Here is a 27618-nt window from a genome sequence, read left to right on the forward strand (position 1 = left end):
GTATTTTATTTATTTTTATTATTTTTATTTTTTATGTATTTATTAGTGCATTTTTCCCCAGGCTGTGCAGACAAAAACACATTCAGCAAGTAAGATTCTAACCGAAATAATACACAATATTTAATAATAATAATTGTAAACAATGTACTGCATTTTACAGGTAGGTTGCCATAGAAGCTATAGAGTTAACCTGGTTGGTCAGGTGAGTGCAGGAGGAGGTGGGGCAGGGTGCGACAAGGCTGATAACTTTAAAAAAAAAAAAAAAAAAAAAAAAGCAGTCCACTACCACACAGCACTGCAACAAACTGGGCCACAGCATTCTGTCACAGGTAGAAAAAACAATAATTCCTTCAATATATCATCCTTAAATCTACCTCTTCTGTTATGATTTTTTTTTCTGTCTAGGTTAATTTTCCTCCATGTATTTACTTGTTTTTAGGCAGTTGAAACAACATGATGGACCGGCAGTACTTTAAGTCTCATGTATGTATATATTGATATTGATATAGTTCTGTAGTTTTAAATAATCTCCCCTTTGTTAACCTGCTATTATAGAATTATCTGTGTTGTTGCACGTCTTTAAAAAGGCAGAATGTTTATAGTTGTTTTGTTTTTTTTTCTCACGTAGACAATGTGTTGGGGTACGCTTGGAACTGTGCGACCTTTCTCCGGTTTCACCCCACAAAGAGACGTAATCCAGATCCACCAAGCACTGGAAAAGAAAGGTAATCCTGTGTTGTGTCAAATCCTTTGTGCTTTTCCTTTTTGTTCATTTTGACTTCTAAAATTCCAACCTTGTGTTGTCGCTTCAGATGCAGCCACGCTTGTGAGGATCCTCACAAATCGCAACAATGCTCAGAGACAGGCCATTGCCCAAATGTACAAAGAGACAACACAACAGGTAAATAAAACTTGCATTTACATGTAGAAAAGTATATAGTTGTGCGATTTAAGTAGCAAAGACAAACCGGAGATGGTGTTAGCTCGTTTATATCTTCCAAGTGTTTGCTGATCAAATACCATTTAAATGTCTCGAACACACCTTTGTTTAGAAAGGGAGTTTGACTGTACAGTGTAAACTGAAATAATGTGACAGAATTCTTGTGTCATAGTTGTGTTATCACAAATTTGTATTACATATAAGTTGTCGTATAGCGCCACGGGCCCATCATTAGAACTCAAGGGAGTTCTCCACAATATCAATCTGGGACGGCGATTTGCTCGGGAAAGGCGGGACATTCTGAACAATACTTTGAGCTGATTGGACGATGCGACGTATTGTGCGCGTTTGTTTTGACCAATCATGGAAACGGATGAAAAATGTCTTCAGTCTTGTCTTAGGGGAAAAAAAAGGGGTGTTGGCAGCACAAACATCTTTACCAGATAAAGGACTCCCCACCCGGGAGACCATGTTTGCGTGAGTGAGTGAAAATTTCTGTTAAAAATAAATAAATAAATAAATCTTTAAAAATAAAAATGTACAAAGCGCCTCTCGCTGTTTGACGTTCAATAGGGAAAGTGTAAAGGTGGGAGAACAGAATTAATTGCAGCATCCATTCGTCTATGTTCAGTTTGTTTGCTTCCTGGTTTCGTCACAGCTGCATAGCACGCCCCCCCAAACAGAATGCTGCTTCCTGATTGGTCCGTACGGATCGGTGTAAATAAGCGTGCTCGGTACAAGATGTGATCTGAAGAGTTTGCTAACTCACAAAAACCGCGAGAATTCAACTTGCGGAGCAAGATGACGTCTCCATGCGTTTCTGTTTATGTTATCCGTTCAGCCCAGTCAAAAACTCATCACAATCAGTTTAACAGACAATTATCTTGTGGATCATTCATATCAGGAATTGGAAGGAACAGACCCTTATAAATTGAATAACTGACTTCTCAAAACCTAACCATTTGAAAGAACATCTCTCCAATAGGCTTCTGCTTCAGAATTCATGTTGATATTTAATAAAATCCCCTTTTACTGCTTGCTTACTTTGATACAGGACCTAAAATCTGGCTTGAAAAAAGCTTTTTCTGGCGATCTGGAGGCTCTCATGCTGGAGCTGATGATGCGTCCTCTGCAGCTGGAGGCTTATCGCCTACAACAGGCCATGGCGGTGCGTGTTTTTGTTTTGCCCATCTTCATGAAAATGCGCTTTTCATATTTGGGCCAATAACTGTGCGTGTATGTGAAGGGTTTAGGCACAGACGAGGAAACGCTACTGGAGATCTTGTGCACAAGATCAAGCAAGAAACTTGGGGACATCAGTGTTGTGTATAAAGAGAGTGAGCGCACATGACTTGCTTGGTTTGTGGATTGTAGCCATTAAACCAACAACTTCATATTTATTTTTCAGTGTTTAAAAAGGACCTGGAGAAGGAAGCGAAAGGAGAAACAAGCGGAGACTTTGCGAAGCTCATAGTAGCTCTAATAAATGTAATTTGGTGACTTGTGGCATTTTATTCATTCACTAAATTCATTCACTGCCAGCCCAGAAAAAAAATGCATCATTTGACGTATTTTTCCGTCAATGGCAGTGGATCGAATGCATTTTAAATTTTATTTTTTTCCCCCCTGCTCCATTAGAAACAAGAAGTTGCAGGTGTTGTTGAAAGCGACATTGAGGTATAGTTTTATTTATTTTTTATTTGACTTTTGTCAAGCAGAGATGATTTTGTGACGACTCATTCTTGCAGTCGCTCTCCACATCCCTAAATGAGAAAAAAGCTGATGCGGCGCCTTGGATTGATATTCTCACCTCCAGAGATTTAAAGCATCTTAACAAAGGTGAGGTGCAAAATGTGAACAGATGGGTTTTTGTTTTGCGATGACTTGGCATCGCTTTTCCGGTGTGTTAACTTTGAACGTTCCTGACAGTTTTGATGGGACTGGAGCTGCAAAGTGGGCAGATGGTGATGCCAACTCTGGAGAAAAGATTCTCCGGGGATATTCGACTGGGTTTGACTGTTTTAGGTACTTTTTGTTGTTGGTGGTATTTGTAATGTATGGCGGCATAAATATCACAGCTGTTATTTGTGTCATAACAGTGGAGTGCATTCAAAACCCGTATGTGTACCTTGCCAGAAGATTAATCGGAATGAAGGTAAGAGATGTTTTCATCACGAATCGATTTTTCTTGAAGGAGTGTGGAAGTGAGGTTTGAAAATTACAGTGTACATACCCCAAACATCCAAATTATACCGTTTATATTTTTGCTTTGCTTGATCTTGCCGGTAAGTGTGTGCGTAATCGTGGACAGGATCTCGCCAGTAAGTGTATGCATTCCAGCAGATGTTTGGTCGTCCCCTCTTTTCCTCATCACTGACGACAATATGGTTTCTTATAAGCAATTTGAAAAATTTAATTTCCATAATATGGCTCATTTGTCTCAAATATTCAAATTTTTAATTTGGCTTATTTTTATTCTGTAGTTATCGTTGAGTTCCACTCACAAACTATTGCCTGTACTTTGCTTACAGAACACTTTAGAAACCTTATACTACAGTATATATCAGTAGTATCACCACTTTCATCCAAATTTGATCCAAAGTGGGCGGGACTAGTATGTCTGTGACCTAATCAGCTATAAATAACCACAGGGAAGGGTAAATACTTTCTCAAAATATTCCCATTCATTATTATCTTCTTGCAAAGTAACGTGAAATTCCTAACAAAAATTAGTGCAAAAGTTTTGCATCAAATCATAACAGGCAAATTACTTTTTATTTTATTTTTCATTCTTTTTATTTATAATAAATAAAATAAGAATGAAAAATAATGCAGACATAATAATAAAAAATAAACAATATAATAAAAAAGTTGTAAAATAAAAATTATTATATTATTTAAATTATTTTGCAATTATTATTTTTATTATTATGTTTGTGTTCTGACCTCACTCGCCAGATCAAGCCCCCTAAGAGGACAGTTCTGGCCTGTGGGCCCTATGTTTGACACACCTGCTATATACAAAGTTATTTTTTGTGTCAAGGGGATTCTGGAATTTTGGCATTTTTATTACTTTAAAGTATTGTTATTTTTGTTTTATTTATTTGTTTATTTTAGCAAAAAACTGTCATTTGTTTTCTGTCCTCACTGGCCAGATCGTACCCTGACAGGCCAATTCTGGCCCACAGACTATATATTTGACACAGCTAGTATATACAAATAGTTGGTTCCTTTTTTTTAAGTTTTAAAAAGATTTCCAGCTCCATAATTGTCAATATGCGATATGTTCTTCTTCCAGGCACCAGTAGTGCAAAGCATCATGGTGTCGCACAGTGAGGAAGATCTACTTTGTATCAGAGTCGCCTTCCTGAAACTGACTGGCATTTCTCTCTACACAACCCTGCAGGTTGCACAAAAAAAAAGAAGTTATTTTAAAGTTACTCAGTTATTTTATGCATATATTTTTATGGATCAAGATTTTTGACAAAAATTTCCATTTCCCGCCCAACAGAAACATTTCGAGGGATATCATTTAGAAGCTCTGTTGGCCATCTGTCGATCTGAAGATTAAACTGAAGCAATACATGAATTCATATTTAATGTTCACATATTTGGTGAAACCATCATGTGACCAACTGTCTTTGCCATTGAATTTACAGTATGGATAATTTTATGAGTGCAGCTTGGGCCTGTGTTTATAATAAAACATTTCGATCTTTGTACAGCATATTTCACAAAATCCTTCAAAACAACCTTATAAGATGGAGCGTGTCTATGATGTTTCTTTCACCACATTTTTTTTTTTTGGTCCATTCCATTCTATTGCTAAGCTATTCATGTTTTGGCAATCAATGGTTTCATTAAATTTTATGGAAATAAAATAGTTGTAGATAGGTAATATTGTGTTAAGATTGCATGGAAGATGGTCGCACTAAAAACATCCACAGCCACAACGGTGTAACAACAAAGCCAGTGCAATTATGTATTTCTAGACAGGAGCAGTTCAATAATTTCTGATATACGTTGATATAAGTTGATAGATTTGACTTACACTAACAGTTAAAATCACAGATTGTTTTAACACATGCAAAATAAAAACGCTTTTTATAGGACCATTTCCTACCTAAATGGTGAATTTTGTTTTACAAATGCAAAAATAAAATTGTGTTACGGTTGGTATTTGATGTTGTTTACACCAAAAATACAGCAATAAAGGCTTTACATGAAGCGACCAGAGGCATCTCCCTCAGGAGCCAGCAGATGGCACTGTTTTGTTTCCCTTCTCGTGCGCGCTATGAGCCAATGAGAAGTAACGTCGTCACAGGGCGGCCATCTTGGGACAGGGCTGTTCGAGCACTCATAACATTACACTCAATGACGCACGGACTTTGAAATAGCTGTTGATTGCTAAACTCTCTCAATTTCAACCTTTTTTGTAGTTAGATATGACACAAGAGATGACAGAAACAAATGTGCTGCATTAAAAGTATATATACAGTATAATTAGTAACTACAAAATGTGTCAGATCAAACATCTGCTACTATTTAATCTTTGTTTCCTGAGGAAAAATAAAGCGCATGATTTAGTTATGAAAGTCATTCAGGCACATTTTGCATTCTTTGTTCATGTGCAAACGGCGCTGAGAAAAAGTGACACCCCGAGCAACAGCAGCGACTCTGCGACTGTGATTCCACTGTTGTATGGGGTTGTTTTCATTGTGGTTGTCATTAAAGGCGCCATCGTTGTCATGGTGGTCTCATGGGTATTATATGTGGTTGTTGCCATGGAGGTCTTGCCGGGCGTAGGCGTGGTCATCGCCATGGAGGTCTTGTCGGGTTTATGTTCGGTTGTTGCCATGGAGGTCTTGCCGGGCGTAGGCGTGGTCATTGCCATGGAGGTCTTGTCGGGTTTATGTTCAGTTGTTGCCATGGAGGTCTTGCCGGGCGTAGGCGTGGTCATTGCCATGGAGGTCTTGTCGGGTTTATGTTCAGTTGTTGCCATGGAGGTCTTGTCGGGGTTGTGTTGTGTAGTTTTGACTGTAGCAACCTTAGTCGTGGACATGGTGGTTGTATCCATGTCAGTAGGAGAAACAGTTGGACTGGTGGTAGTGGTGTGAGGGAGAGTTCTTGCGGTGGTTTTCATTGTCGTGACAGCAACGGTGGAGGTCACCATTTTGGTGGTGGTTGTAGACATGGTGGCCTTGGTTGTAGCTTCATTTGAGGTGGCCATCATGGTTGCCCCAGGTGTGCTATCTTGAGCCTGTTCAACAATGACAGCATGCTCGTTTAAACAAACATTTGCCATATTTTATACTTCAGCAAGTACTTCAAGTGGTATTTTTTTTTGACACCCTATTGTCTTGGTTTTAAGTTTATAATATGTTAAGCCATTAGATATACATGAAAATGGGCACTGCTTTAGATTTAAAAATAAATACATAAATAAATAAATTTAATTGAGTATGTTTTAATTAGTTTTTAGAGTGGGTTTGTTAATGCATATTTGTTCGAAAATGCTTCATTTTAGATTAGTTTATTAGTTTTAGTTTTCCTCAATATATAAATAAAATTGTCAAATGACAGAATAATAAAATTAATTTGAGATATATATATATATATATATATATATATATATATATATATATATATATATATATATATGAAAAATTGTTTTGAAGTTCATGTATATTAATTGACAAAGACAAAAAGATTTTTTGCTAATTATACTAAGTTTTATGAACCTTAAATGTAGTTTCACTTAGTTGTCATTTTTTAAGGTATTTTATTTTATTTTTTTAATTAACGAAAATATAACTATTACAGTTAACTAGGCTTTGCACGAGCAGGATATTGTGGCCGAGTTTTTCGTATTTATTCTTTTTCTCTTAATAGAACTTAATTTAGTAAGTCACAATCAAATAACATAAGACCAAGTTAATATGCAATATTCGTATATAAAACAAAGAATTCGTACCCATGCCGATGCCAGGAGTGCCACAATGCAAAGTCCCACACCCAAATTCATCATGTCGTCGAGCCAATAGACAAAATGGAGATGCTCCCAAAATGAAGGTTCGATTCTACTTCAGTTCATCCGCGTGCTGTCTCACACTGACTGGATGCTGTTTGTTCTCGCTTTTATACACGAGGGTCATCCATCTTTTTGGGTGGGTAGGAGTCGATTTATGGCTCACTTTTATGCTCGGACCTTGGTTCCAGGAAGTAGTTTGCAGAGTTGCGTTTTGACATTTGTACTATATAAAACAGAACAAATTTAAATTCATTGCAACAATGTTTAACAACCATTCAATGCTCTTTACTTGTTTTCTTTCAAAATGTACATCAAATTGTCTTCCCTTTTTGAGCTGGGTTAATTTTAAAAGTCCTGAATTGTTTCCTCTTGCTGCATGTCATGTGTCAAGGCAACAAAAGGAAGTTGTGAGATTATTCATAAAGAGAAAAAAAAAAATATCCCTGTGGTGGCTTATGATGGATAATTAACAGACTGGTTTAATATAATGTCCTTGTCACATACTCGAGTTTATGAGTTAGTGGTCACCTCAAACCCAGTTATCAGGAAGGAAACCACTTTAGGAAGGTTATTTTTGGTAAAAAAAAATTGCAAAAAATAAATAATAATAGTGATATTGGCTGCCATCGTACCGAATTATCGGCACTCGCCCATCCCGAGTCATTAATTGTGTTTGTAAATTAAAAATAAATAAATAAAATATATAAATAATAATAAAAATAATAATGACATAATTTTCCCATTGCATCTGCTTTATCTTATTTTGTTATTTTTTTGCATCTGCTTTATATTTCGGAAGGAGTATGTGGACTACACTTTCAAAGCAAAACAAAAAAATAAGTGTAAAGTTGTTGAATTTTTCATAATGCATTGAATATTACAAGGATGAAGAATAATCAGGGAAAATGAAATACAATATTGTCAATATTTTTGCTCACTCAACACCAATCTTTGCACCGTTATTTGTGAGTGGTTACTAAATGCTAACTTGAGGTGATTTAAAAAAAAAAAAAACAACAACAACAACAACAAAAAACGCACACACGTACTCCACATGTTGCTCCAACGATTCTGTTTGTGTCCATGAGAAAAAAATATGAACATCCCCTCTGTTGTTGGTTCTGTTTTGTTAAAAACCAGAAGTGGTGGTATATTGAAATATTACCAGATTAATATCTGGCAGGCAGGTCTCTAGCGAAGGAGAAGAGGCTGCAGGTTTCAGGGGGTTGCGTTTGTTTGTCGGAATGTTGACATCCACTCGTTAAAATATGCAAACTCATTGTGATGTTCAATAAATCTCATAATAAAAATAACTCTTCCCCTCTCATTTTGTAGTACGTGTTTTTGTTCATCTGTATATTTCCATTGTTTATAGCGACAGAATTTGATAAAACAGTACAGGACATGATTCACCACATTTTGTACTTTTAACCTGATGACCACATTTTGTTTCTTTTTTTCCTCACAATTCTTTTCCTCTTCCCTGAAGTAATGACACCATCTTGTTTTACAACCCCCTGGGAATGACATTTAAAATGGTCATATCAGCTATCAGGTGACTGATAACACGTGATCAGGAACAAATTGTACAGTTGTCATGCTTGAGCCATATTCATCTTCACGTTTCCTCATGGGATGACCTAGTTGTGATGGGCGAATATTTGAATGGTAATGAACAAAAACAAACAACAGTCTCAATAAAAATCAAAATCAAAACCAGACAAAAAGGTACGTGACAGTGACGATGGCCTGACAAAAGACTGGAAGGAAAGCAGGGAACTGAACTAAATAAAAACAAACTGACGAGAAAATGAGCAACACCTGGGCAAAGGCACAGGTGGAGCTGATTGGCAGGCAAAATAGCCCGGCAAGAACAGGTGTGCACAATAACGTAACGAGAAAGGACACGGAAAAAAGCGACACAAAGGAAATCAAACAAACCCAGATCATGACATTAACACGTTAATGTTTAATGTGTACTAAATGAGCATGTCGCTCAGAATTTAAGTCCCGCCCCTACCCAAAGTAAAGGCATCACCAAAAAAACAGTAGGCAAAATCCTTGAATTGCATAAATTAAGGCTGTATCTGGGTATTTACAAATACTGTAAAATCCCGTCAATGACACTCATTAAAAAAAAAAAGATCGGTGGGGTGAGTATTCTTAAACAGGGGGTTTATGAATAAAAATAAATAAATACATTGCTTAGAGCAGGGGTCAGCAACCTTTACTGTCAAAAGAGCCATTTTACGGCAAGTAAAAACAAAACAAAAAATCTGTCTGGAGCCTAATGTACTGAGGGCCCAATATCTAATTAGAGCTTCTACTTTTCATCTTCAGCTTTTGGATTTTTTTTTCTGCCTTTTTTTATGCTATCAATTTTCTTTTTTCTTTTTTTTGGGGGGGGGATTTTATGGAGATTTTAAGGTCATTTTCAGGATGTCTTGTTTTTGGACATTTTATTACATTTTTATGTTTTCCTTTCTGCCTTTTTTTGGCATTTCTTTTCTGCTTTTTTTTTTTTTTTATCTATTTGATTTTTGGCAATTTCATGGTAATTTCCTTTTTGAACATTTTATGGTCACTTTTGGTGACCAAGATTTCTGAAAATTGGATTTCAGAAAAATACTTTGAAAGAGCTTAATCATACGTATGGGAAAAGAGCAGAATTTTTAACCTGGATTGGAAAGTATTTACACTTTACTGGCATGTTTTGACTCTTTATTCATTTATGACTCACTCTCATAATAAAGTATATCTGCAAATTGGGAGACTAAATTATACACAAGTACAGAGGGAAAAAACAACAACTTCTTTTTAAGAGTAATTTTGAAAGGGCGTATTATACACGGGTTTGTATTATTCACAGGTAAGCAAAATCATTGACAAACAACATGCACGCATTAATTTCAGCATCAAACATTCAAGTTGCTTGTCCTCGTCACGGTGAGCTCAGAGGCAAAATGCCCGAAACGCACACGACACGACGAGCAGACAGGAGGAGGCGGAGAAGTGCCGTTGTCCGTTCGTTGCCGTGGAGACGACCTCGGTGGGCACAGGTTGGGTTGTTGTGGTCGATCGACCGGAAGCCGAGTCGGTGGCGGCGGCGGTCGAGGGCTTGGTGACGGTGTTATTGGAAGGCCGGCTTGTATTCATGGTGTCATTCATGATCGGGCTTATGACTTGTGTGTACAGAGTCTGCATTGTAAAAACAAAACAAAAACAAAAATAAAACACAATGATAAAGCATTTTTTTATATATATATTAATTACATTTTCTTACCTATGAAAGAAGATTAGGGCCAGTGAAGTGAAAAAAAAAAGTGTTGGCATGATTATCACTTTATTCTCAGAATTCTAACTTTAAATTGAGATTTCCGATTTTAAGGGTTAGGTTTAGGGTTGAGAATTCTGACTTTATTGTCAGAATTCTGACTTTAAAGTGGGAATATTGACTTTAAGCTCAGAATTCTCACTTTAAATTGAGAAGTCTGACTTTAAGGGTTAGGGTTAGGGTTGAGAATTCTGACTTTCATCTCATAATTCTGACTTTGTGACATAGAGCTATGAATTGTGGGGGAAAGTCAGAATTCTGAGAAAAAGTCAGAATTCTCACTTTGAAGTCAGAATTCTGAGATTAAAGTCAGAATTATTTGATTAAAGTCGGAATTATCAGTTTAAAGTCGGAATTGTGAGAATGAAGTGAAAATTCTCACTTTAAAATGAGAATTCTGACTTTAATCTCAGAATTCTGACTTTAAGCTCAGAATTCTGACTTTAAATTGAGAATTCTGATTTTAAGGGTTAGGGTTAGGGTTGAGAATTCTGACTTTGTTGTCAGAATTCCGACTTTTAAGTGAGAATTTTGACTTTAATCTCAGAATTCTGACTTTGTGACGTAGAGCTATGAATTGTGGGGGAAAGTCAGAATTCTGAATTTACCATTATAGTAAATGTATTGTAATATTTTTAATGACGAAGCCTCCTCAGCAAGTTTTCCTCCATCACCATTGCATAAACGTGTTTACCTGCACAAAGGCAAATTCCAGCAGAGCCAGCGAAAAGAAACCCGGGACAAGATACTTCATCCTGCAATATGATTTCCTCTTGAAGGGATTGAAGTCATCTTTCCTGGCCCTCAAAATCTTCCCTTTTTGCCGCTCAGTCATTTCTTTCTCGATCTCGTCTGAGGTCAGCAATCAATAAACTGGAATGGAAAACGTGGAGCTCCGAAATCCCACTTGCTGTCCTTTCTCAAATCTTTTCAGAGTGAGCACCTGATACCGGTTTCCATAGAGGAAAGCAGCTCTCACCTTCCATCCGGGTCATGGACCACAAATGCAAAACCTCACTCGCACCCTCCATCTTGTGTGTTCTTTTTTATATTAAGATATGTCAAGCAAAAAAAGAAATTGGTCAGACAAATATGTGCAATTTAAAGTCACGTATGGTGTTCCACAGGGTTCAATTCTGGGGCCACTGCTCTTTTCATTGTCAAGTCAAGTCATCTTGATTTATTTTGTATCCGCTGCCCTATTGTTTATTTCCTTTTGGAAAAAATGGCATTGTACTTTTCAATTGATGTTAGGTCACATTAATGGTTGGAAACGTTTCAATTTGAGTTATCTGGATCATATTTTTTTTTAATATCATAAAAAATTTGCTATGTTATGTGTAAACTATACTCTCAATGTGTATGTTATATAAAAGTACTGGATTAAAAAAACCCATTAAAATATGTAATAATAATAAAAGTAATATTAATTTTATTAAAAACACTAATGATAATGGGTTATGTTAGCTATAAGGGCGCTACTTCAACCATTTAATACAAAATTATTTGATTCAAGTATATGTAGGTTTTATATTATTTTCCACCAGAAGTAGAGCTGCCAAAATTAATCAATATCTATTAATAATAGAGTAATCATTTGGCGCCATTTTTTAAATTTAAAATTGTCCAAATCCTCTGATTTCAGCATATCAACGGTAATCGCTCACTGATTTCTGTAGCGTTTAATCAAAATAAGACATTTACTGTTTTTACTCTGGAAAACGATGACCAAACGGTAGCATAGTACAACAATCAACAATCCACCTTTTTTTAAAATCACTGTACGAATACGAAGTACGAAATAACCACCAATCACCGGTTAATAAACAGTCATCAGGGTGAAAATGCTTTTGTAATCCATTTTAATGCAAAATGAAAATTAGTCTGATGAGTTGATTAATTGATTCTTTGATATAAATATTTTTGTGACAATATGAGCCTTTGTAAGAGTCCAGTGGTCTCGCATTCTACACGTTGCAGATTAGAACGGAAATGACGCACACAAGAATTGGGCTGCACAATTCAAACAGGGAAGAAGTCCCTGCTTTTAATGTTGTGGCTGAGGGTCCCACAGAGGTGGTCTCACTCGGGGACGGTGCCGGGGCTGGAGTCGAAGTCGCCGGTCCGGGGTTCGAGGCGGTTCCGGAGGATGCTGCGGCATGCTGTCTTGATGCGGTGCTGATCGCTGATGAGGTGGAAAATGGGGTCGAGGTATCAAAAGTGCGATCATGAGTCGAGGAGCGGCTCGGTGTCGGCCGGGAAGAAGTGTCGTGTTGCGTGTTCTCCGTCACGCTTGTTTCGCTCGTGCACGCGGTACACGCAGTCACTGTTTTGCTCTGCAAAAAAGGATCACGTGTCACGTGCATTATATTTATTATAAAATTATTTTTTAAATTAAATGTATGAATTCTTTATGAATTATATCTCATATATATATATATATATATATATATATATATATATATATATATATATATATATATATTATTTTTTTTAATATTTTGCTTTTTTTTTTTTTTTTTTTTAAATCCGACAACAATTTTTTTTGTCAATTTATTTCAACAATCAAATAATTAATCAACAAATAACAACAAAGATATACAGGCAGAACTTTTTTATAATTTGTATTTTAATATATACCGTTTTTCTTCGAGTGGATTTTTCAAGTACGAAACTAATTAATTTAACCTTAGATTTAGGCCATCAATTTATGCATGAGCAACATAAATGGTGACTTTAGTAGAAAACATGATTAATGCATAATTCCCCTTAAAGGCATACTTCACTTATTTAGCCCATTATAGCAATAAAAAAGTTAATATTTGTCAATAATTCATTAGATATTTTCATTATTTTTCACGTACAATTAGTACCCTTAAAAACACATTTTGCAACTTGCTGTCGACTGAAAATGACATCACAAGGGCTCATGTAACCAATCACAGCTCAGCTGTTTTCTAGGTTTGGTCATGTGACATTCACAAGCTGAGCTGTGATTGGTTACCTGAGCCCTTGTGATGTCATTTTCAGTCGACAGCAAGTTGCAAAATGTGATTTTAAAGGTACTAATTGTAAGTGAAAAATAAATGAAAATATCTAATATATTATAGGCAAAATGTTAATGTTTGACTGCCAAAAATGGCTAAATAAGTAAAGTATCCCGTTGATATTTTGCCTATAATAAATATAATATTTTCATTATTTTTCACGTACAATTAGTACCTTTTAAAAACACATTTTGGAACTTGCTGTCGACTGAAATGACATCACAAGGGCTCAGGTAACCAATCACAGATCACCTGTTCAAAAAAATGTGAAAATGTTAAACTGAAGTTTTACTTGCAAATACGTTAAAATGTACTTTCAGGTATGTTCAAACGTGTTTTTGTAAAAACAAAAAAATAAAAAAAACATTCAATACGCTGTGGCATTATGGGAAGAAAAATGCGACGTTTTTAGCCTTTAGCCAACAAGTATGTTTGAACATACATTCCAATATACTTTCAAGCACGTTCAAACATACTTGCAAAACGTATTTCAATACGTTTGAACGGAGAAGTATTTACTGTTCCATCAGAAAGTAGCGCAATATTATATTGGCATTTAATCGGAAAAAACTCCAGCTGATTAGTATTATCGGCCAAAAAAATCGTGTACTGAATATAGTGTACTATTTATATCAACAATCAGTCAAAATCAACGACACCCTTATTTAAAGCACCGCAGTTGCAAACTCATTTAAATAAAAACCGGCAACTGATACCCGTTGGCGATGAACGTTTCCTCTCATTGTTCTCTTGGTGACACGCAACCGTCAACATTTCCTGTCCGTGTGAAGCCGTCAGATAAAAAAAAAAAAAAAAAAAAAAAAAGGCCTGGATAATAGTGAGTCGCTGTTCCCGAGGCAAATCATTCCCGGTCACATCATGCAAAAAGGTCAAGCACCTGCCGTTCCAGCGGACGACGTGAGGCATGAACGCGTGAACCGCACTTTTTGCATATTCGCATGGTGGATCGAAAGCAAACACGCGTCAACACCAACTGGCTTACATCATTGTTTGGATTTGCTAGTTTATTTGTTTGCAATATTATGACTTGTATGTGACTTTTATGCAGCATAAACATTTTTGAATCATAATTTGCATCTGCACTTTATATGGTTGTTGTCCAATAAAACATCAATCTCAAAAGTCATTATTTTATTTTATTTTTTTATAATGAGGGAATAATAAATAGAATATAAATAAAACATAATAAATTCAGATTTTCATGGTGGATAAAAAGCATCAACACCAACTGTGTTATGTCATTGTTTGGATTTGCTAATTTAAAGGTATGTGTCTACAATATATGACTTGTATATGACTCGTGACCACAAAAAAAAAAAAAGGAAATTACCAGCCTGCCCTTGAGCAAGGCAATAAACCCCCTGCTGCTGTATATGAGTTTTATGAAATGTTAAATATTTTTTTAAATCCTAATTTGCATCAACACTTTGTATGGTTGTTGTCCAATAAAATATCAATCTCAAAAGTCACTGTTGTTTTTTGGGTTTTTTTGTTGTTGTTTTTTTTTTAATAAAAAGGGGGAAAAAATCAATCAATCAATCAATCAATCAATCAATCAATCAATCAATCAATCAATCAATAAATGAGTCAGATGCTTATGTGGATTAACAACAAGAATAAATGTCAAATTTTAAAAAAAAAATCAACTTTGAATATTATGCAAAACTAAATAGAATCCTCTTTACTATTTGGAAATTACAGAGACTCTTCACACTTTGCTTTTTTAAATTTTTTTTTTATATAAAGCGGGAATAAATAAATAAATAAATAAATAAATAAATGGCAGATGCTTCTGTGGATTCACAACAAGAATAAATGTAAAAAAAAAAAAAAATCTACTTTGAATATTATGCAAGACGGTTTCTGCTGGTCATTAAAACCCATTAAAAGTCATTAAATGGATTTTGTTCAAATTAAGGCCTTAGATGGCATTAAGAAGCATTAAATATGTCCATAAGAATTCCAAATGTAAGTGCGATTGGTGTAAAAACATTTTTGTTGATGCTTTATTTTACACATTTTATTTTTCACAATGTTGTGCAAATGAGTCACCAGAACAATTTAGCAATAATAATAATTGTGCTACAAATATATTTGTGGTGATTAGTTGCAATTTACAATGAACAAAATGTCCCAATTGAATATGAATCTCAGACGTCACTGTTTTTGTTTTTTGTTTTGTTTTTTTTAATAGAGGGAATAAAAAATAAATAAATAAATAAAAATAAATAAATAGATGAGGCAGATGTTTCTGTAGATTCACAACAAAACTACCGATAAATGTCAAAAAAATAAATAAAAAATAAAAAAATCAACTTTGAATATTAGAATCCTCAATACTGTTTGGAAATTACAGAGACTCTCCACGCTTTGCTTTCTAACCACAGGCACATATGAAAATTGAAATTAGAAATACACTGAAGTTAAATATTATTCGTGAATTATAGAATTTCACTTAATTTGTCCTGCAATTATTATTTATTCACAACAAATAATGCATCTTGATTTTAATGCTCTTTTATTCCACGATGTGTCATTTTTGTAAGATTTTTCAAACGTAAAATTTTCCCAATACGTTTGTGAAACTAATTGAGGTCAAATGATGTGCAATGCAAGTAAATTAAATTAAATAAATAAAAATCCTGCTAAAAGTGCTCTTACCTCAGCGGAGCTTGCGGCCATAAAGATCAACCATACAAAGAATACAAACTTCACCATCTTCTCCATTGTGGTCTCTTACTGTCTGTTTCTTTTAGCATGAAGTCTGCCCCCAGTTTTGTGCCGGCTTTTTTTTTTTTTTTTTATAGCGCTCAGATGCTGATAAGAGATCGTCGTCAGGGGCAGGCGAGAAGAAAAAAATGATGCACTGTGTTCTCAAACATGGAACATTTCGCGACGCTTTTGTCGTCCATTTACCGTGACAACATTCCAACAAACATATTCTACTATTGTAGAATAAATGTAGGAAAATATGACATAAAAAAAAAAAAAGTTCATCATCACTCCTGACCACTCAAGACTGTGAATAGGATGAATGTTAGGACAAACTTTTTCATTTGAGGGGCACATACAGAAAATTAGAAGGTCGCAAGGGCCACATAAGAAGAAAAATTGTACAAATAATTTATTTGTGCTTTTGCATATTTAGAAAAATGCTACAGTATATAAACCAATTTATTTGTAATATGGCAGTAGGGTTATTATAGTTTTGTTGGAATTTTTCATTTGAGTTAGTTTTTATTAGTTTTCAGGGTGGTTCTGTTAGTTTTTATTAGTTTTAGTTCAATAATAAATGCTTAGTTTTAGTTTAGTTTCCGTATTAGTTTGAGTTTTTTTCCAAATGTGTATTACTTGTGCGCAATTTTTAAAAAACACCATGGGAGCGATGTCATCTGAAGATGCTTTTCTATTGGCTGCTGCTAGATGACGTCACTTCTGTGTGACATACTTTCAAACGTCATTATTCCATTTTTTATCAAAATAAATCTACTAAAAATCACATTTGAAATCATCCCCTCATGCATTCAATTAATTACCAAAGACGAAAACTATGGACATTTTTGCTATAATTAATTAGTTTTATTTTAGTTCGTTTTGTAAACATAAAATATAGTTTGGTAGTTTTCGTTTTTTAAAAAGCATTTTCGTTTTTATTTTATTTCGTGAATAAAATTGTTTTTTAATTTTAGTTATTTCATTAGTTTTCATTAACTAAAATAACGTTTAATGGCACCTGTGTTTTTCGATACCCTCCCTTCTTACTTTGACCGTCTCCAAACATTTTTGTTTTTATTAATTTATTTGAACTGAGTCAAATGCCATTTTTTAGCATATGTCGCGGGCCACTGAAAAATGGAACGGCGGGCCGCAAATGGCCCCCGGGTCGTAGTTTGGACAACTCTGTGTTAGAACATTACCGCCTGATGGCGCAGCATAATTATCAGCTGTGGTTGTTTTAGCGGACGCAAACATTTACACTTAAAAACATCTACAGTACAAACACTTTGAACTTCAGATACCGATAATCTGAAGTTCATGAGTCAAAAGATAGAATGTTCATTTATTTTGGACAACTTACATTCGAATCAACCACTTGTCGTGTAAAACCAAATTTTAACAGCTGCCAAATATATGCTGATATCAGTACCGTACGTCTGTACAGTGATAAACTTCAAATTCCTGTCGGTGTTGAAAACATTTACTGGACTTTTTCACCAGGGAAACTGATATGATTAACGAGATCACCTGAAGAAGGAATTTCGATTTTCAAGAGCCGTATTGACATTGTGAGTTGATAAGAATTCCTTTCAGCTCAACTAAAGCAGGCAGAGGATTCATTCTGAGCATAACTATCGTAACAAAAAAGTATTTTGCTCTTTGAGCTTTATTATCAAGTGTGTAGGAATGTAAAGAAAAAAAAGAAATAAAGAAAAAAAAGAAAATAGCAGTCTTGTGACAGCTTTTTGTTGCCCTACATGCTATCTTGATTCTTCTACAATTGGCATTCATCCATTTTCTATAAATAAGACTGAAATAAGCACATATTGCTTTGCTACACAATTATTCTTTAACATATTGCAGATAAAGTTACGGTAAGAGTAGTTGTATTTAAAAATAAAACCAAAAACTAAAAAACAAACAGGAGTACTAGGTCAACAAATTGCAGGATTTTTAAAAGATGCCAAGAGAAAATGGAGTTTACTTCCTTGAAACTGTTCAAGCGTGACAGTAAATTCATTCAACCTTTGGTGTCATGCAAAGTGTGGGCAGGCTCAGCACGCCATTTAACACAACATGACAATGAACAATGATTTCCTAAAGGCAAATCATATTCGAGTGGTTGGGCTGTGAAATGATAGTATATATTTGAATATGTATTGTTTTATTTTCTACTTTCTCCTGTGGATATTTTTTCTGTTTTTCAGAATATTATTCTTCTGGTTTTTTTTTAAATATGATTTTCTGTCATAAAAAAATCAGAAAACAAAAAAAATAATTTCCATATATAATTGAAACATTCAATATTCCATATGGATTTTTTTTTCTGCTTTTCTGAATATTTTTTTCAGAATTTATTTTCTGTTTCTGTCATTACAAAATGATTCAGAAAAACCAAAAATATATTTAGGGAAAAATAGTCCATACATAATAGTTGGAAACATTACATACTGAAAGTGGAGATTTTTTATTTTATTTTATTTTTTTAATCCCAACCTCCACGCCAAACCCATCTGTCTGATTTTTGGGGTTTTGTTTTTAAAATGTTTTCCTGTTGTAACATTCAAGAGAAGAAAAATAACAGTTAGAAAAGCAGAAATAAAGAAATAAACATTTCCATTAAAACAAAACAAAACATGTTTTTAAGGTGTTATTCCGGACAATAAATTACATTTAAAAAAAAAAGAACAGAAAAATAGCTCTGAACTCTCTGATTACGTGATGGTATTTTTCTTTCTGTTGTGTTCCGGAGGTGACCTGTGGGCGGCAGTAGTGTGCTTTGTCCGCGCATACTCTGCCGGTAAAAATCGCAGAAGGAGGATATGAATGGATGTTGTCAAAAAGGAATGAACATTTCTTGCAGAGCGAAACAAAAAACACGCCGTCAAGCAAAAAAAAAAAAAAAAATTGGCCATACTACAGCCAAAGGGCATCGTAAATCACGGTATGCAATGTCTGCTTGCTTCCGTAAATTCGTTATTCATCACGACCGGTTTGTTAAAACGTTCTTTGTTTGGGAAACGTTAGCATCTTAGCCTTGCAATCGGGTGCATTATCAGCCGTTTTATTTGATGTATTGTGGAGTTTTATTCTTTATCCTTTAGCCAAGCTGTGACGAGGTGTTTTGATAGTAAACATAACGTCACATATTTCACCATGCACCTCAGGCCACACTATTTTTATTTCTCTATTAAAAACAGACTCGTAAAGATGTTATTTTTCTCTCAGCTTCGTGTAGTGATGGCAGCGTCAATGCCACAGAAGACGGGCATGGCAGGGATGCCCCCTCAGCAGCAGCAACAGCCCGCTCACATGCCCCCCACGGCCGCCATGGCCGCAGGTCAGCAGCCGATGCCCCCCCAGGGCGCCCTCAGAGAGATCTCCCCCGTGTTCCTGTGCCGCATCGGACAGGAAACCGTCCAGGACATCGTCACTCGCACCATGGAGATCTTTCAAATCACACGAGCCACGCAAGTAAGAAAAGACTTGAATTGAATGGATGAAACATCTTGCACAGTGTTTATTTAAATATGACCAAGCGAAACTCAAGATAAAACATCATTATCCGCCCGTTCTTATCTTTGTTTCAGCTTCCCAACGGTGTGACTCAGAGCCAGGCAATGTACCAGGATCGCTTTGGGAAACTCCAGGAGCACTTGAGGCAGCTCGCCCTGCTCTTCCGCAAACTTCGCCTCCTGTACGAGCGCTGCGTGGAGATGACGGCGGACCTGCAGGAGGGGCCGGCGGAGGTCAGGATAACAACCTTTACGATGCATACAATCTCACTTTTCACCCGCCATTTACATAAAACACTGTACATGCATATTTTCTCAGCTTGTGCCGTATGTTGGAGAAGAGTTGGTCAACGTCAGAGTGGAGCCTTGTAGTCCTTCAGTCCACCAGGAGCGAAAAGAAGTCCTCGAGGTAAATTATAGAAGGATTTTAAAAACCCATAAAATATTCATTATTATTGTTTAGACTTAGACTTTGACTTTGTCTCCCTCTGGGAAATTTACATATCCAGCAGCAATAACAACAGATGATAAAATAAAGAATAATTCAATCAATCAATAAATAAGGTTATTACACGAGAGATTGAATTAATAATAAAATAAAAAATAAAAAAAATAAAAATAAAAATTCAATCAATAAATAAATAAGGTTATTACAGCAGAGATTGAATTAATAATAATAATAATAATAATCAATAAGGTTATTACACCGGAGATTGAATTAAATACATTAAATTACAGTACCAACAACTAGCCATTGAAACAAAACAAGCTAGCTAGCTACACACAAGTATTGTTGGGAAAAAACAACAACTCCCACACCAGGTCTTATCACATGATACCAAATTTGACTATGACATGTTTCATTAAAAACTCATTAAAAGTCATTAAATGGATTTTGTTCAATTTAAAGGCCTTAAATGGTATTAAGAAACATTTAATGTCAAATGTAAATGCAATTAGTATAAAAAAATTGTTTATGCTTTTTTTTTACATCCAACATTGTCACTATAACACAGTTTAGCAATAATATTAATTGTGATTTAAAAAAATGTGGTGATTAATTGTAATTTATAATGAACAAAATGGCCCGGAGTTAACGAGTTGCTTCATTTTCCAAATGCAAATTGCTCTGAATTTGAAAATAAAATAAAAGGTACCGCTGAACCACCCACAAATGTCTAACATGAAACACAAATGCCACCTAGTGGCAGAAAAATCATGTCAACACAAATCTATGCATCAATGTTTCTAACTTTTTGGTCGTACAACATGATAATTCATAAAATGGCCGTCATCAGACAACCTTATCCTTTCGATGACCCACGTATGCAAACATGAATGGTTTTGACTTTTTGTCACCATTTGCAGAAAGTGCGTCAGAAGAACCAGGAGATGAAGGTTCTTATGGATCAGATGAGGAACCTGCTGTGGGACGTCAATGCCATGTTGACGCTGAGGAAATGAGCAATCCCGACGGACTGATCCGGGAGAGCGTTTATTTGCAGGGCGACATTCAAGATAAACTCTGCTGTACAGTGAACCCATGTCGGAGATAATTGAGTAATCGCAAGGCAGCTTGAATGATTTGTTCTATTTTTACTGAATAAGTTATGAACTCATTTGTGAAAATGCTACCATCTGCTGTCTCAACACCCGCCATGTTAATTCATTTCTTCCAGAAAGCACACGGTGTAAGTAATATTGTGCTCATTATGCTCCTTCTGAAAAGCGAGAGCCCCTTGGCAGCTATGTACAGTACATCTCAGGTGTTTTGTACCGCGAGTGTTTATGTGCATGCGTGTGCTTAAATGAGTCTTCCCAAATGCTCAACAAAAGTTTGACCTTGTTCAGGCTTGCTCGCCTGTGAATGTAATTTTGTCAACTGGGTCATATCTGTTTTGTACGAAATAAAATTGTTTTTCTAATTAATGTGTAAAAAAAAAAATTGTCATCTGTTCCTTCAAGAATGTGAAACACCACAAAGTCTGCATTTACAAATAATTTTATTTGTCTTTTTGTGTTGTCAGTTTTACTCGGCAACAGCCCGAGAACATGGCACTGGCATTCAGCAAAGACAATCCCATCAGAAGAAGCATCCTCTGAGGATGCCCATTCTCCATGACTGGAGGGGGTTAGAGTTCACGTTCCACTTTAACCGGACCTTGTATTGATCCACAGTCCACCAGGGTCTGCCCGATTTGTCCATGTGACAGTTCATGAGTCCCTCCGTCGTGATGTCCAAAAGCCCGCTGTAATGTTCAGTCACGTCACGCCCTTTCCAGGTCTTTGTATTTCTTACGGAGGACTGACACTTGATCTTTGAAGAGCACGGGGTCGAGGCGAAATTGAGAGTGGACCAGAGGCATGTAGCCAAACCAGCTGGCGAAGGTGTTGACGCACTCCTGGCGCTGGTTGAAATGCTCCGGGTTCGCCCAGGGGACGTTCTTTGTGGCCTGGAGGGTAAAATAATACACAATGGTTCAAAGTGACATACTGTTCGGGTCAAATTTGACACGTTTTGACATTTGATAGCAAAGAAAAGTAAATGTTTGTGTGTGATTTAAAAGCTGGACTGAAGAGACAAACACTCACGGGTTAGCTTAGCGCTAACTAGCTCTTACGACAAACATGGATTTACCGTTAAATATTACCACAAATTTACCCCTTGTCAACTGTAATATATTTTAGTATTTATATTTATACTTAGAAAATAAATGTTTGCGTGTGTACGACAATGTTTAGCTAGCTAATTAGCATTATTTTAAACTGTTCTGCAACCAATCAATAAAGCCCATTTAGACAAGTGTATCAACGCCATTGTTGTTCGCTGTTAGCCTCTGACGACGTCCACAGCTTGTAGATTTGAAAGCTGGACTGAAGAGAAACACTCACAGGGGTTAGCTTAGCGCTAACTAGCTATTATGACAAACATGGCACGGATGGATTTACCATCAAACGTTACCACAAATTTACCCCTTGTCAACTATAATACATTTTAATATTTATATTTATACTTACAAAATAAATGTTTGCGTGTGTACAGCAATGTTTAGCTAGCTAATTAGCATTCTTTTAAACTTCTTTACCCCTTGTCAACTTTAGTATTCATATTTAGATTTTCGAGTGTGCGGCAATAATAAATCAGTGAGGACCAAGGTTATTTTACTTAACTAAAACTAACGGAAAAACTAAAATATAAAATAAAAAGAAAAATGTTTTTTTTAAAATGAAAACTAACTGAAACTACATTGTATGTTTACAAACTAGAACTAACTAATAATTATGGCAAGAATGTCCTTTGTTTTAGTTCTTGGTAATTAAATCGAATGCATGAGCAGATGGAGATTATTTTAAATGTGATTTTAAGTAGATTTATTTCAATATTAACCAGAATAATGACGTTTGGAAATGTGTCACACAGACGTGATGTCATCTAGCAGCAGCCAATAGAAAAGCACCTTCAGACGCCGCCGCTCCCGTGGTGTTTATATATATATATATATATATATATATTGCCCACAAGTAATACACATTTAAAAAAAACTAAAACTAAGACTGAAACTAACTAAAACTGAGCATGTATCAAATTAAAACTAATAAAAAATAACAGAACCACCCTGAAAACTAATTAAAACTTAACTAAATTTAAAAAAACAAACAAACAAAAAACAAAAAAAAACAACAACAACAAAAAAAAAAACACTGTTGAGGAGTTCCTACCTGCGGGCTCGGCAACTCCTTGTATTGCTTCCTTTGAGCCACTTTGATGGGCGGCAGGTGCGTGACAGCGGAAACCAGGAAGTTCATCAGGATGTCCTCACAGTTGGACGTGTGATCCACCAGCGTTCGCAAAGATTGCGGCAGGTAGTGCGAGAACAGGTAGTGGTAGTACCTGCACAGATGGCAAGATTTCAGAATTGCAAAAAGTGTTTGACTGAATCATAAAGAATATCAGCCATTATGGTCATAATCATAGACTGCCACTCAGTGGCCGGGATTTGTATTGCAAATTTATTATTATTTTTTTTTTACATTGTCGGTAAACATTTTTTAAATGAATGCCAATAATACGCTATGACAAATGTTCAAAACTTAACTTTTCTGTTGCAATGCATGTCTGAAATTTGGGGAACATTTTACACAAGAAAATCAGGCGCTCAATGGTTGCCATGGCAACAACAGAAACATAATACCTGTTAGTGCTTCCCACATGCGCATACACTTGCAATATTCTTTTCTGTTTGTGTTTTCAAAGTCTGCAAAGTGCTTCCATTTTTGGATAAAGTGCTTGAAATTGTAGATACCGGAACAACAAAAAGTTATCTGATGAGACTGTTTGCTTGTTAGATGGAGAAATGAAATGTGGGAATTTTTCATGAAACATTTATTCTCCCCTCTGATGTTTTGAAAAAGTACATATAATCGTGTTGTTTGTGCCATAATAGTAACTTTTGTATCTGATGCCACCACAGCAAGATAACAGAAATCCAAAGTGGAACATTTACTAGAGAACCCAAAATGGGTCTATAGGAAAGATTAAAAAGAGATGAGTCAAAAATGACCTCATTATGGGCCAAAAAGGGGCTGTGGGTCCCCAAGTAGTGGTCAATCTCTTTTTGACCCATCTACTATTTTTGACCCAACTGTTTTCAATTTCACATTTTTTTAATTTTATTTTTTTAACCATAATTGGGGTTGTTTTTTTATGCCTGTCTTCAATTTCACCTGTTTTTTTTTGTTTTTTGTTTTTTTTATTTTATTTTTTTTAGACTTAGACTTGACTTTATTATCAAATTTACATGTTCAGCAGCAATGAGAACAGATAATAAAACAACAAATAATTCAATCAATCAATAAGGTTATTCCACCAGAGATTGAATTAATAATAATAATAATAATAATAATAAAATGAAAAATAACAATTCAATCAATCAATAAATAAGGTTGATTGAATTCTTATTTTTCATTTATGAACCATAATTGGGTTATTAATTGGAACTTTTTAGAACTTTTTTTTGTCTTTTAGGTACAAAGCAATACAGTCTGCTGGGTTATTTTGTGCAAAAATAAAAAATAAAACAATCGGATGAAATTGACCCAAGTAGAGGTTAGCCCCTTTATGACACATAATTGGGGTATTTTTGTCCCATTTTCAATTTGGCCTGATTTTATTTTTTTTGTACAAAGCAATCCAATTGTTTGTGTTGTTTTGCACAAAATAAATAAAAACAAAAAATACAAACAAACAAATTAAATAAAGTTGGGTCAAAATGACCCAAGTCACCCACAATTTCTCTCATTTCTTTTTTAACCCAACTGTTTTTATAGTGTTCAATTATGATTTAACTAAAGGTATAAAACAAATATTTTGAAAACATTTTTTAAGATTAGATGCAAATTATTGTACTTAAAATTTAAATACAACAGTACTTAAATTACTGTTCTGGATTAAAAAACAAACAAACAAACAAACAATAATGCAGAGTTTGATTACATTTTTACAACATAATAATCAATTATAGTGATTCTTTCGAAGACCACTAGATGGAGTCCATGTACCACCAACAGTGAGTAGTTAACCTCCAATTTGGTTCCTGTGAGATTCCGCTGTATTTTGTTTGACATGATTTACCTGTGGTAGAAGGCAGCCCCAGTCAGGACGATGGAATAATCATTGGTCCATTTGGAGGTGTAGCCCCAGGCGTGCTTTAGGGGATCCCAAAAATGACTTCGAGGAGGATACCCCACAATCCGATCAGGGAAGCTCCGCCACACCAGGAAGGCAAAGTTCACCTACAAGTACACAGACGGTTTAGAAGACTTCTCATGTGCGGCAAAATCCTGCCGACGCGAGCACGCACCTCACTCGTCAACAGGACCGTATCCTCATCCAGGCTCAACACTGCGTCCGTTTCTATGGCAACGTGAGGCAGGAACCGACTGGAGGTCTGCGAGAGCAACACGGCAGTAAATCTTACGGCGCCGAGGGCTACTTTTTTTTATTTGGCGTGTGCTTTTGTGAGATTAGGAGAATGAGTCGAGAGATGATCTCGTTACAATAAAGGAGCTTTTTGCCAGGGCGGCTATAAAAATAGAATGACTGACATGGATGGAAATGAACGCCAATTGGGTTGTGATGGAGATGTCAGATAGCGATGCGGATATGAAGATAGATGATGTCAAAATGAAAGGACGGCATAAGGAGTGTTACATGACAAAAAAATGGAGATAAACAGTCCAAGTGAGTTCCAGTGTTGACGGTAGTTGGAAGCGACGCTGACCTTCCTCTTGCCGTCCGTCACAGTGAGGGGGACTGGCATGGGAGGCCATTTGCTGCGACTGGGCGGAGCTTTCTCGCTGTTCCACAGGATGATGATCTGGCGTGGCAAAGAGACCATTTCAGTTGATCAAAATCAGACGCAGGAGGATGACAAAAGACAAAAACAACTTTATTGCCTACTCAGCAAACAATAAACATGCTAATGCAGTGTTGTAAAAAAAAAATGAAATAAGATTTTATGACTAATTTACAGTTTATATTGTACCCTATATTTTTTTTTATAGTATTAAGCTCAGAATGTAATGCATTAATTTTTCAATATGATTATACTGAAATACATTATTTCTTGATTAAGATGTCAAATGATAGTTTTAATAGGAATGATTTTATTCTCGCCTCAGAGCTTTGAAAAAATAAATAAATGAAAAAATACATAAATAAAAAGATCGAGATGAACAGTGCAAGCGACTACAAATATAGCAAAAATGGCCTTCATTTTCGTCTTTGTCAATTAATTAATATACATGAATGCTTGGGGTTCATTTTAAATATATTTGCTATACAGAGGAAGTAAAGTCAAACAGTTGTTTGAGAATTGTAGCTTTTTATGTTACTGCACAATACATATCATAAAAAATATATTTAAAAAAAATAAAAATAAAACTAATACTAAAACTAAAAATGAAATCTTAAAAAAATAAAATAAAATTAACACCTGCTCTAAAAACAAATTAAAACTAACAGAATGGAAAAAAAAAAGTCAAAATAAAAGCTAGCAATAAAGAAAAATCATTTATAACCCTGGTTAATACAAATATTTAAAAAAAAGAAAAAACAAAAAAAAACAAATATAAAAAGGTATATTAAGTGTCATTCTTGAAGAATTGCATATTCATTGTTCATTTCTTCCCAGTTATATGCAAAATGAAAACGCACATGCTACGTAGGCCTACATACTGTAATGATATCCAAACATCATGATACGATATCATGATATGAAGGTCACTATACGATAATTATCACGATATTGTGGGGAGGTTGGCGATATAAAATGTCACAATATTGTAAAAAAAACAAACAAACAAACTCATACTAAAAAAAAAAAAACAATATTGTGCTTATACAGCAATGGAAAAATATAACTATAAAAATATATAAATGTATGTATTGAGGCACTTATTCCACATATTGATTTACAAGCACATTACGTTCCCCTTTGTCTGACCATTAGTGTGGATTTTAAACGAATAAGGGCCAAAACATGCCTTGTGAAAATTAAACTGCACAAAAAAAACCTAGCCACCAGGGGGTGCTAGAACTGCACAAATGGAAATCAACCAGACTTTTGTTTTTTTGACAGATGTGCTGCTACATGCGACATGACGACGACAACATATTGTGGCAGATTGAAAATCGCGATATCACGATATTGCCGATATTGTTACATCCCTATTCCACCATACACAGCTTGTCAATATTATCATGTCATGAAATATTATGAGAGCTTTTATTTAACAGTAGACAACTAATAGTAACATTAGCACTGCATTTTCCATTTTGCTTATTATTATAGTGATCGCAGTTGATTTTGAGTGTATATATATATATATATATATATATTAGTGGTGTGCATCTCTCCACAAAAGGCAATTTGATACGGTTTTTGATATGTGTTACAATGAACTTGTCAGTACTGTTAACGTGCCATTGATATATCTCTCCAATAAATACG

The 27618-nt window shown here is 35.3% G+C and overlaps 6 protein-coding genes across 9 annotated transcripts in view; 2 read left to right on the forward strand and 4 right to left on the reverse strand.

The window, feature by feature from the left end:
- The first annotated feature begins 267 nt into the window (after positions 1 to 267).
- On the forward strand, positions 268 to 5055 carry anxa14 (annexin A14). 2 transcript variants are annotated; one of them, XM_077506411.1, is made up of 13 exons: positions 268 to 329; positions 440 to 483; positions 629 to 725; positions 813 to 901; positions 1995 to 2108; positions 2187 to 2277; positions 2349 to 2428; positions 2579 to 2617; positions 2689 to 2779; positions 2870 to 2965; positions 3040 to 3095; positions 4239 to 4346; positions 4452 to 5055. In XM_077506411.1, the coding sequence occupies exons 2-13, from the start codon at positions 454 to 456 to the stop codon at positions 4509 to 4511; spliced, it is 951 nt and encodes a 316-aa protein (XP_077362537.1). In that variant the 5' UTR covers positions 268 to 329; positions 440 to 453; the 3' UTR covers positions 4512 to 5055. The 2 variants fall into 2 exon arrangements, with proteins under 2 accessions (XP_077362537.1, XP_077362536.1); XM_077506410.1 differs by having other exon boundaries at positions 4239 to 5055.
- LOC144007102 (uncharacterized) lies at positions 4524 to 7046 on the reverse strand. Of its 3 annotated transcripts, none has more exons than XM_077506414.1 (3): positions 6915 to 7046; positions 5947 to 6200; positions 4524 to 5838 (listed from the first exon to the last, which is right to left on the reverse strand). In XM_077506414.1, exons 1-3 carry the CDS (start codon positions 6966 to 6968, stop codon positions 5565 to 5567), a joined length of 582 nt encoding a protein of 193 aa, XP_077362540.1. In that variant the 5' UTR covers positions 6969 to 7046; the 3' UTR covers positions 4524 to 5564. The 3 variants fall into 3 exon arrangements, with proteins under 3 accessions (XP_077362540.1, XP_077362539.1, XP_077362538.1); XM_077506413.1 differs by having other exon boundaries at positions 4524 to 5910; XM_077506412.1 differs by having other exon boundaries at positions 4524 to 6200.
- A 2767-nt stretch (positions 7047 to 9813) lies between these two features.
- Positions 9814 to 11302, reverse strand: LOC144007048 (uncharacterized). Its single transcript, XM_077506295.1, has 2 exons — positions 11000 to 11302; positions 9814 to 10169 (listed from the first exon to the last, which is right to left on the reverse strand). The coding sequence occupies exons 1-2, from the start codon at positions 11138 to 11140 to the stop codon at positions 9924 to 9926; spliced, it is 387 nt and encodes a 128-aa protein (XP_077362421.1). The 5' UTR covers positions 11141 to 11302; the 3' UTR covers positions 9814 to 9923.
- An 890-nt stretch (positions 11303 to 12192) lies between these two features.
- On the reverse strand, positions 12193 to 16143 carry LOC144006987 (uncharacterized). The gene is made up of 2 exons (XM_077506197.1): positions 16035 to 16143; positions 12193 to 12641 (listed from the first exon to the last, which is right to left on the reverse strand). Exons 1-2 carry the CDS (start codon positions 16098 to 16100, stop codon positions 12273 to 12275), a joined length of 435 nt encoding a protein of 144 aa, XP_077362323.1. The 5' UTR covers positions 16101 to 16143; the 3' UTR covers positions 12193 to 12272.
- A 2760-nt stretch (positions 16144 to 18903) lies between these two features.
- On the forward strand, positions 18904 to 21543 carry LOC144007451 (mediator of RNA polymerase II transcription subunit 30). Its single transcript, XM_077507120.1, has 5 exons — positions 18904 to 19035; positions 19320 to 19565; positions 19682 to 19840; positions 19926 to 20015; positions 20975 to 21543. Exons 2-5 carry the CDS (start codon positions 19332 to 19334, stop codon positions 21068 to 21070), a joined length of 579 nt encoding a protein of 192 aa, XP_077363246.1. The 5' UTR covers positions 18904 to 19035; positions 19320 to 19331; the 3' UTR covers positions 21071 to 21543.
- A 49-nt stretch (positions 21544 to 21592) lies between these two features.
- ext1c (exostoses (multiple) 1c) overlaps positions 21593 to 27618 on the reverse strand; it is a 75597-nt gene continuing 69571 nt past the window's right edge. Inside the window, exons 8-12 of the mRNA XM_077507292.1 lie at positions 25888 to 25983; positions 25468 to 25554; positions 25239 to 25399; positions 23327 to 23498; positions 21593 to 22059 (exon numbers count right to left, since the gene is read on the reverse strand). Of these exons, the coding sequence (XP_077363418.1) occupies positions 21874 to 22059; positions 23327 to 23498; positions 25239 to 25399; positions 25468 to 25554; positions 25888 to 25983 (702 nt within the window). The 3' untranslated portion in view covers positions 21593 to 21873. The remainder of the gene's footprint in view (positions 22060 to 23326; positions 23499 to 25238; positions 25400 to 25467; positions 25555 to 25887; positions 25984 to 27618) is intronic.

This window comes from Festucalex cinctus, chromosome 19 (genome assembly GCF_051991245.1).
Source record: "Festucalex cinctus isolate MCC-2025b chromosome 19, RoL_Fcin_1.0, whole genome shotgun sequence".
Classification (NCBI taxonomy): Eukaryota; Metazoa; Chordata; class Actinopteri; order Syngnathiformes; family Syngnathidae; genus Festucalex; species Festucalex cinctus.